A 9658-nucleotide genomic window follows, 5' to 3' on the forward strand; every position below is an offset into this window, starting at 1 on the left:
TTTCTAGGGCTTGATTTCGACATTAATTCAGAGCCCCAGCCCACTGACAATGAAATTTCGCGAGATAATGGAGATAAATCAGTGGAGAGTCGTGGTCGTATTCATGGAGAAAGACTGGCGTTGAGAGAGAGGGGGGGTGGAGAAAAATCTGAAAGAATGAGAGAGAAAAATAATACAAAGCGTATTTTATGGCTTAAGGGTAGGAGGTAACCATAAATAGATATTTGGTTATAAAAATCAAAAGGTAGCTATGGAATATTATTTTTTAAAAGAGTATTTATTTAAAATAAATAAGGTATCAATCTTTGTTATGAGAGTAAAAATTTCAATAAAAAACCTATATGGGCCTGGATCTCATATAGAAGAATGGCTGACGCCCAACATACTAATGTTACAAATGGACCTCAAATAAGGACCTAAAGTCCGACTTACATTCGGCCCCAATTTCAAATTACATTTCGGCGGAATACCCCTCGGCGGCGAGGTTCCGGCGAAACTCCTCACAAATCTCTCTCTCCCATCGAGTTGTAAGTTCCCTCTTCCATTCCTAAATTTTACTAAAACCATAATTCGCATTCCTATTTTCAGGATTTTTATTTGAGTTCTTATTGCTTATTACAAAAGATTAAACAATTATCTTATGTTGTGAATTTCAGCCATAAATGTTGAATTTATTTACAAAATAGTTCTAATTATTCAAGCTTCCAAATTCTAATTATTGATTTAAGCATAGTTATTAGATTCTCTGCTGTTAAAGAGTTGAATTTAGTTGTAAAAGTAAAGGATATTTTGTTTCTTGCGAAGAAATTAGGGTTCTTAAAGGGAATGGCGAAGCCATAATTTATAAGGTGATTACAAAAAATAAGATAATGTCAAGTATGGAATTTGAACGTGTGATCTAAAGCAATTTTTGAACCCTATGTCACTTGAGTAGACTTTTTCCTAATATCAAGGAATTCAACAGCTTATATATAACAAAAAAAAATGTGTTTTCCTATTTGCATAGTATAAATTGTTGACAAAGGGATTTAATTGAATTCGCTTTCCTCCACTTAGCTCCACCACTGCTTAAAGAGGAAATTGATGAATTAACCAAAAGTAGGAAAAGCAATGGAGGTTAATTTGGTGAATACTCCAAGAAAAAAGCTTGGTGATATCAGCAACTTACCGCTGCGAAAGAGATTCACTAGCGAAGATAAGAAGCCAGAACATATCCCAACTGCTTCTAAAGAGTACATAGAAATGATCCAGAAGGTACACTTTTTGTGTTTGTTTACTGGTTTATTGTGTTTAATAAATGTATGGACTTAGCTTTAGCTTCGCTTAATTTACTTCATGGGAAATTTGATCCAGGAAAATTTAGTGTTGATGAAGATGTTAGCAGAAAGAAAGTATCCTTTATTTGCAGATGAATGACATTTGCTTTTCTGTTTTTGTACTATTTTTTTGTGAAATAGTTGTAGGTTGCCTTTTGTGCTTTTTAATAGTACTCATGCCTTATACTTGTGATTCGTTGCACTGTTCCTTGACTCTTGTTCTCTATAGCAAAATCATTGAAATAACTGGAGTAGAGATAGAGAAACTGAGAACTAATGTGCAGAAACTGCTGCAACAGAACCAGCAGCTTGCTCAAGCAAACAGTAAAATGCTTGCGGTTTGTTTACTCTTCCCGTTTCCAACCCTTTCAGGGTTTTGTTTCTTTAACTGAACATTTGATTTCCTTTCATGGTGCTAAAACTATTCGGTTTTCTTTTCCCCTCAGGAACTAAATTCAAATAAAGATAGGGTAAGCAATCTGATGCTTTCACCTGATATTCTTTTAAGGTTCAATTTCTCTATGATGTAAGTGGTATTTGGCTGATATCAGCTAAAAGCATTACAACATGAGCTTGGATGCACAAAGGGTTTACTTAAGGCTAGAAAGTTTGAAGCAGAGGTGAATCAGTTTAAAGTTTTCAAATTGATTTTGCTTAGAAATATGTCATTTCTTTCTTTTTGACCAAGGAAGTTTTCTTTGTTAATCAGGAGCAACCAAGAACTAATATGTGCCAAAATCTGAATGATGAGGTACATAGAAAATTTTTCGTTCTGTAATGTCGTCGAGTTCATGTTAAATAGACTTGTGCTGTCAGTATTCGAAGGTGAAACACACAAAGTGTGAGCAGACAGGAGATCTATTGTTAGGAAATGGAGATGATGACAAAGCTGTAAATCTCAAAAGAAGGCCTCGGTCAAAGAGTGAGTGTAACCTCCGGGTGTGATGTGATATTTGTTGAAGTACCCAGGAACTATTGTTTTGATATTATTTGCCCACCTCTGATGCATAGGTGTGGGCTCTTCTGAGCCAGTTCAATCTGAGGATAAGACGGAAAACAAAAGGTTAGGCTGTGCATGTTAAGCTGAGAATATATTGTTGGTTTCTGTAATGTTCAGATTCTAAACATTGTTAAGAGAATTTTCCTAGCGAATTTGTTGTCTTTGCAGACCTTGTATAAGGAGGCAATCTGCTCGGCTTAACCCTGAGGCGCTGAAACTCAATGAAGATTCTTTCGATGTGCAAGGCAAATGTGCTCTGCACCCTCCAACAAGTGATCCAGTGCAAGAAAATGGTTTGAATTCCATTAGCATATCATCTGATGGTCTAGAGTGCAATCCTTTATTGAGGTTTGAACCTGTACAGTTGGGATCATCTCTCCGTAGGCCATCAAGGGAGGCAGCTAAGAAGGTCCAGTCATACAAGGAAATTCCTGTAAACATAAAAATGCGAAGACCACAATGAACAACGTACTCGGTGTAATTACCTCTTTGATATCGGAGCAAGTGCTGAATGGTAAGATTCTTCATTGTATCTTTTTGTCAGGTTGAGTGTTATAATTTTTTGTTGAAATTTGTAGCTCTAATTCCATATCCACTCCTTCAAAGCTGTATTCCCCCTCCTCCAAAAATGTCATGACCTATCTGTCTCCAGAATAAATGTTCTTAATAAAAATGCTGCCTGCTGTACAATCCTGATTAGATGCTTCTCTTATGGTGATTGATGATGAAATGCTTTTGGCATCCTTACCACAGAAACCTAATGGTACTTATGCTCAGTGGCGGAGCCAGAAATTGATGTAAGGGGATTAAAAGAAAATACTAGAGTGACATAGTTGGGATTGGAACTTGTAACCTAAAACAACTTTTCAACCTTTTATATAGGCAAAATGGCCTGACCACTTAACCCAATTGCCAACCCGGTAAACGAACTTAGGAATTTCCCAGTTTAGCACCTTTACTTTATAGAATAAGGACTATAAACATATCTGTCTGAGCATGTTATTCAATCGTTGTGACATAAATGACATGTCATATGCATAACCTTTTATAATTTGACATGTGTAATTTGTAGGTCCCGCTTTTTAAACTCCAATTTATCAAATTTTTAACTTAATTTTTTTTTTCATCAAAAAAAGTTTTTTAACTTAATTTTTGTTCTTTCTCTTCTCCTCCACTACAACTTAGACCAGCAGAAACTCATAAACTAGCAAAAAACTCAATTTGGCTGGAAAATTCGCCGGTAATGTCTCTGGCTGGCGATGAATAGTTCGCTCTCCGTGTTTGTCGATTTGGTTAATTTCTAGTTAGTCACCATCTCCGCGCAAACACTTTTTTCCATTTAATTTCAACAACCTCAATCACCATCTCCATCGAAACGCTCCTTCCCACTAAGCCCATTGGCATAGAGCAAACAGATCAGAATTCAACCCCGTTGTTAATTTTTTTCTTAAAATAAAAAAGGAAAAGAGAGGACCATTGACCTAATCGGGAATAATGACCAGATCGAAGAAATTGATATTATTTCCTTCTGCCAAAATTTGTGTTGTGGGTTACCTTATCCTCTCTAGATCCTTATACTAAAAAAAAGGTCTATTTCCATTTCAATTAAAGGTTAATACCGAAAAGAACGAGAAGGATGGGATGAAAGATTTGGGTGATTGATGTGATACAAAAAAAAAAAGGAGAAGGGGTGGGGACGAAGGAGGTGGTAGGAAAAACACGGGAAAAAGGGTTCCTATCTATTCTTTTTATCTTTTGTTATATATTAATAGATTTTTATTTTTTTTAATTTTTTTTAAAATCTAAACTACTACATTCACGCTCTGCAGTTTCGCCATATCAGCAATATTTCCTCCACGTAAGCATGGTCACCGGTCAGAGGTGTTTATTAGTACTCATTCCGTCAAGTACAAGTGTTCAAATGGAAAACTTATAAGTTTATCTACCGGGTTGGCAATTGGATACAAGTTTAAGTGGTCCGGAGGCCATTTTGCCTTTTATATAACAAAAAACTTTTATTTTTACCCTATTTGTTAAGTATAGTTTCCCAACAAAGGGGATTCAATTGAACCTCCTTCTTTCTTACTAGTTCCGCCCCTGCTTTTACTGTCCATATCTCGGCTTAATAGAGGGAGTCTCCCTCCAATTTTGTTTGCTTCTAGAGTATAGAGATTAAGAATTCAACATAGAAAGGAAGTTGGAAGTTTCTCTGGTAATTTAGATGACGATTTTGTTGAGATTAAAGGCATATAGGTTAAAGGCTGAAAAAATCAAGCAGATACGTATTATATGAACAATAAGTTTAACGGTACCTTGTAAAAAAAAATATTTCAAGAGAAAGTTAGTGTAAATATCTGCTTCCTTGATCCATTTCATGCTACTGGATTTGATTTTGAAGGTTGAATTTCATGATTTTACCACTGAACTGTTGTTTTAGGTATTCTGGAAGATATCAATCACTATGAAAGATATAACATATCAATTCAGGGGCGGATTTACGCCTACCGAAGCGGTGTCACGCGACACCGCTTCGTCAAAATTTTTTACTAAATAAATGTATTAATACTGTACGAAAATGGATAAGTAGGAAAAAATAACACCACTTGACATAGATTGTGTCTTGGTGTGTTGGTTACATGCTTTATTTTGCTCTTAGAGGTCAAAGGTTCAAACCTCATCTAGCACATTTTTTTTTGCAAATATTTGAGAGTGCCTTTGTGGTTAAAATTGTAATGAAGTAGAAACCTTTTCTAACTTAAGACTCAACAAAACCACTAGATTAAGGCTATATCTGTCTAATAGTATTATAATCAAAGTTATATTCCAGTTTTTTTATAAATTTTGATACCGGTTACAAAAATTCTTGCATACGCCCCTACATATCATATCATGTAGTAAGTTATATTTTCTGTTGTCTTTTTCTTTTTCTTTCAGAACTCCAATTCATTTGCCTTGTAAAATTAGTTAATCTGACCTCAGAAGTCAAACTACAGAGAAAATGATATATCTGACCACATTGGGTTGATAAGTTAACCTTTCTCTTTTTTTTTTTTTTTTTCTGAAGCTAGTACCAAAAAGAAATTGAGGAAAAGCATTGCCCAACTATTATGTTGAGTGTTAAATGTTTCCTCACTAAAGAGTATCTCGACTTTTACCAGTTGGTTATGTAAAATATCACTAACAATACTGGACAATAGGGTGAAAATCATTTTCTCAACTCAACTTTATTTGTTTTGGAAATCAATTAGCAAACTTCACTAGTAGAAGTCTAGAAGTGAAGCCAATGCTACCAAGAAGTTTCGATCTCGGAAAACAAATCCTAGCAGATTCATTAGAGCAGTTGAGATAAAACTTAATCAAATTGTGCAAGTGAATTTGTTATAATCTTTGTCATCTTAGTTGTATCTATAAAGTGGCGTTTGGACCATTTTCTTAAAACGACTTTGAAGAAATTTTCTAAGAATGTTTTTAGATATAGTTTTCAAAATTTAGTATGATTATTTTATTGGTAAGTAAATCTAACCACATTTCCAAAAGATTTTTTACTCATTTTTTATATTTTATGCGGGGAGCGTTGCGACACTAGATTAACTACACATAAAAGGTGGCAATTTCAGTTAAAATCCATTCAACCCGCCAATCCGCTGGGTTGCTCATGGACCTGTCCATTGTTGAACTCGGTCGCTATTTCGTCCAAGCCCATCAAATGTTGGGTTGATTTTTAGCCCAAATTGATACACGCGTATCTTTGCTAAAATATCTTTAAAATATTTTTTTATTTGATATGTTATATATGACCATAATAAAGAAAAAATATCTTATTTGGTAATTAAACAATTCATAAGAAAATAACAAACATTTATTAAAGCTTGGTAAGAGTTTGGATTGGACTATGAACTAAATTTTAGCCCATCTTGACCCAGCTCATCTCAACCCAAATAACTTTAAGAGAAATTTTCATAAAGCACTATCTTTTAGTAGTAGCCATCTATAGATACCATTTGCTATATTACGGATTATAGATACCTTTTCTGTGGTTATAAGATGTATTTGATGTATTTAAGCTGTTTTATTCATGAATACAACAACAAAAATAGGCGTGAATCAGGGAAGTCCAGCTAATCAGTTGTTGTATTCGAATGTATTCGAGTGTATTCGTGGAGTAAAATATGGGATTACAGCTGGACAGATTATTGTATTCGACTATATTCGACTGTATTCACGGCGTCAAATAGGGGATTAAACTGTTTTTAAAACGGAAAGTGAATCAATTAACATAATAGACTCCTAATATAACTCAACAAACTCAATTATAGCACACAAATTTTGTATTTTTCTGTTATAAAAAAGATTCTCAACCGAAAAATACCCCAAAAATATAGCAATCTTCAGAGAAATTATATAATACATCGAATACATAAATTATATTAATTAAGAAACCATATGAATACATTCATGGCATATAGCGAGACAGTGAATACAATGAAATACATAGAATACAACGGGATACATTGAAATACAATGAGAAAAAAACACTGAATACAATGAAATACATGGAATACAATGAGATACATTGAATTACAATGAAAAAAAAGATAGTGAATACAATGAAATACATAGAAATATAGCGAGATACATTGAAATGCTCTTAAAAAAAAGTTAACAGAATCTTCAAATTGCTCAACCCCAAACTTCAGATGACCTATTTTAGTTGACGATTTTCCGACGACCCATCGGATTCCGACCATGATTCCATAAGCAGTGATGAAAGAAAGAAGAAGAAAACGACAAATATCGCTAAAGAAGAAATTGCTAGCATCCGTAACGCATCTGAAGAAGTTAAAGTCCCAGAACTGAATTTGGCTAGCACCCGCTGATAACGAATCAGAAGTTTGCCAAGAAGTTAAAGTCCCGAAAAATTCCTTGCCATGGAAAGGAAGAACAAGAAGAAACATACTGGCAGAAGAAAACAATCAAAATCGGAAAGGAAGAAGAAGAAGAAACATACTGGAGTTGGCCATGGAGATTTCGTTGCCTTCATTAGGGCAAGCCAGAGAGGCTGCGTATTTTATGAGAGAGAGGCAGCGTATTTTATGGCTTAAGGGTAGGAGGTGACCATAAATAGGTATTTGGCTATAAAAATCAAAAGGTAGTTATAGAATATACTTTTTTAAAATGATATTTATTTAAAATAAATAAGGTATCAACCTTTGCTATAGAAGGTAACTAATCCTAACTTTAATGACCTGCCTATTTATTTTAAGCCCATTTTGACCCGACTGAGACCCGCCCATTTATTGATTCTGCCCATTTTAACCCTCCCCCCTACAAATCAGTTTAACTCGCCCATTTGACACTCTTAACTACACATCAGTCTCCATTGAGACATGTTAAAAGGTTCTACGAAATTCGAAATTTTATTAAAAGAAATGAAAGTTTTGTTTAAAATAAATACCAAGAAATTAATTAAGACGAGTTTGTATAATCACACAATAAAATAGTGAATGCACACTTGATCTTAACTTAGTGAAGCCAGCGTGGGGCAAGTGCACGGATAGTCATAGGGATGCTATTTAAGGATCAGCCAATACTTATTTTGTCCTAAAATTTTAAGCTAAAAATCTTAATTTCAAGATAACTCAAAATATTTTTATCCTGAAAAATTAAATTGAAAAAGTGAAGTTCAGGACGCACTGGCTAATTTCTAAATAATAACCCTTAAGAGTGGCTACCTGGTGTCATTTCTACGGACAGTGTCGTCACTCTCACAAAGAACTTTATCCTTTCTTCTTCAAAATCATATGAGGATTATCTCTTTCTTTCTCTTCCAGACTTAATTAAATAAATATGATCCTTTTTAATAGTTAAAACTTTTAGATAGATATCATACTATTTAGCACATTATCTGAGGAGGCATATTTCTATTTTTAATTTTGCATTTTCAGAAAAAGATTAGGCACGCACATTGAATGCACGGGCGCACCTAGCTTCTAAGAACCTTACATTTATATTAAGAAATCACTAAATATCTAGTATAATGTTTGAATGAGATCCTAATTATTATTATATACTAACTTGAGATTGTTATAGAAACTCTTAAACTCCAAATCCTGAATCTGTCTCTGCATATTGAGTGGAATATTGCGAGCTTAAATAAATGAATAGATATGTGACATCTTTAACCACTTAATTAAGTTTCTACCTGAGATTGTTTAAATAATTCAAGTTTTTTCTTTTCCAATTTATTTAACATCACTACTCTTTCATCTACGTGAGTTGATAGCGACAAATTGAAATAGAAAATTGCAAAAATAGCAAAATATATAACAAGTCACATTCGGATAAAGACCGCTAATTATGGCCATGAGAGGAATATTCAAAAACGGTGATAGAACCTTCCAAGAGTTTAAAGATATCATAAATCAATCCAAATCATAACACAAAATTGACACACAAAAGAGAAACCAAGAAAATATTTAGTGTAGGAAAAATAATAAAATTTCACATGCAGCTCATGACAAATGTGAAGTTGACATATTTTTTTCTATAATCCCACATCATCTATCATTTTCTTATACAGTACACAAAACCGTGTTTTTGCACGAACTTAAAAGTATTAGTGAAAGCATGACTTTTTATTTTCTTTTCTTTTGCTTGAATAAAAAATGAAGATATGATCTTTTGCTAGCTGCCTTGTTAAAAAGACCTTATCCAAAAACGGTGCATGAAGTTTTCTTAAATTGAGTAACGTGAAAATAGATGGAATGCACTAAGATTAATTATACGACAAAAGAATTGAGTGGGTTTTGGACCAATTAATAGCATCCTTTGAAGCTTTGACAAACCAAAGAAAAAGAAAAGTAATATTGTATACCACAAAGATAGATATCGATTAATTATAAAAAGAAAAAGGAAAAAGTACAAATAATTAGACACGGATTGAAAACAAGTTTTTCGAATTCAATTCAATTCATTACTTTCAACTCAAACTATATATACTTGCACAAAAAAAATTAAAGTGCAAGTGTACATTTAGTTAATAAGATCACACTAGTTCCGAACTAGTGGCAAAGCCATAATTTTTTACTAAGAGGATCCAAAATATAAAGAAGTAAACATGCGAAGAAGCTAAATGAATTTAACATCTAATATATATACATAAAAATTAATTTTTACTTTATATATACAATATAATTTTTCAGTGAAGGAGGTTCCCGACGCCCTTGCACGTACCCCCACCAAGCTCCACCTGATCGTATAGACTCTAGATCCTACACATATATGCATATAATTGTGATCATTTTGAAATATTATTTCTCTTCCTAGAATTACGAATGTGAGA

At 33.5% G+C, this 9658-nt stretch overlaps 1 protein-coding gene across 3 annotated transcripts; it reads left to right on the plus strand.

The window, feature by feature from the left end:
• The first annotated feature begins 392 nt into the window (after window positions 1-392).
• Window positions 393-4386, plus strand: LOC109211866 (shugoshin-1-like). Of its 3 annotated transcripts, XR_002065787.1 has the most exons (11): window positions 393-527; window positions 1057-1254; window positions 1354-1391; window positions 1546-1654; window positions 1763-1786; window positions 1868-1936; window positions 2026-2067; window positions 2133-2238; window positions 2328-2379; window positions 2485-2830; window positions 4146-4386. XR_002065787.1 is itself a non-coding variant. In XM_019375456.1 (10 exons), the coding sequence occupies exons 2-10, from the start codon at window positions 1111-1113 to the stop codon at window positions 2777-2779; spliced, it is 879 nt and encodes a 292-aa protein (XP_019231001.1). In that variant the 5' UTR covers window positions 393-527; window positions 1057-1110; the 3' UTR covers window positions 2780-3015. The 3 variants fall into 3 exon arrangements, 2 of the variants coding, with proteins under 2 accessions (XP_019231001.1, XP_019231002.1); XM_019375456.1 differs by lacking the exon at window positions 4146-4386 and having other exon boundaries at window positions 2485-3015; XM_019375457.1 differs by lacking the exon at window positions 4146-4386 and having other exon boundaries at window positions 1103-1254; window positions 2485-3015.
• The last annotated feature ends 5272 nt before the right edge of the window (window positions 4387-9658 follow it).

The sequence above is a fragment of the Nicotiana attenuata genome, unplaced genomic scaffold (assembly GCF_001879085.1).
Source record: "Nicotiana attenuata strain UT unplaced genomic scaffold, NIATTr2, whole genome shotgun sequence".
In the NCBI taxonomy this organism is placed as follows: domain Eukaryota; kingdom Viridiplantae; phylum Streptophyta; class Magnoliopsida; order Solanales; family Solanaceae; genus Nicotiana; species Nicotiana attenuata.

Bases quoted from the DNA above. Each gene is read 5' to 3' on its own strand.
- LOC109211866 (XM_019375456.1), top strand. From the start codon at position 1,111: ATGGAGGTTAATTTGGTGAATACTCCAAGAAAAAAGCTTGGTGATATC. The intron at 1,392-1,545 runs GTATCCTTTATT...TGTTCTCTATAG, and splicing joins AAGATGTTAGCAGAAAGAAA to CAAAATCATTGAAATAACTG. The intron at 2,239-2,327 runs GTGAGTGTAACC...TCTGATGCATAG, and splicing joins AAGAAGGCCTCGGTCAAAGA to GTGTGGGCTCTTCTGAGCCA.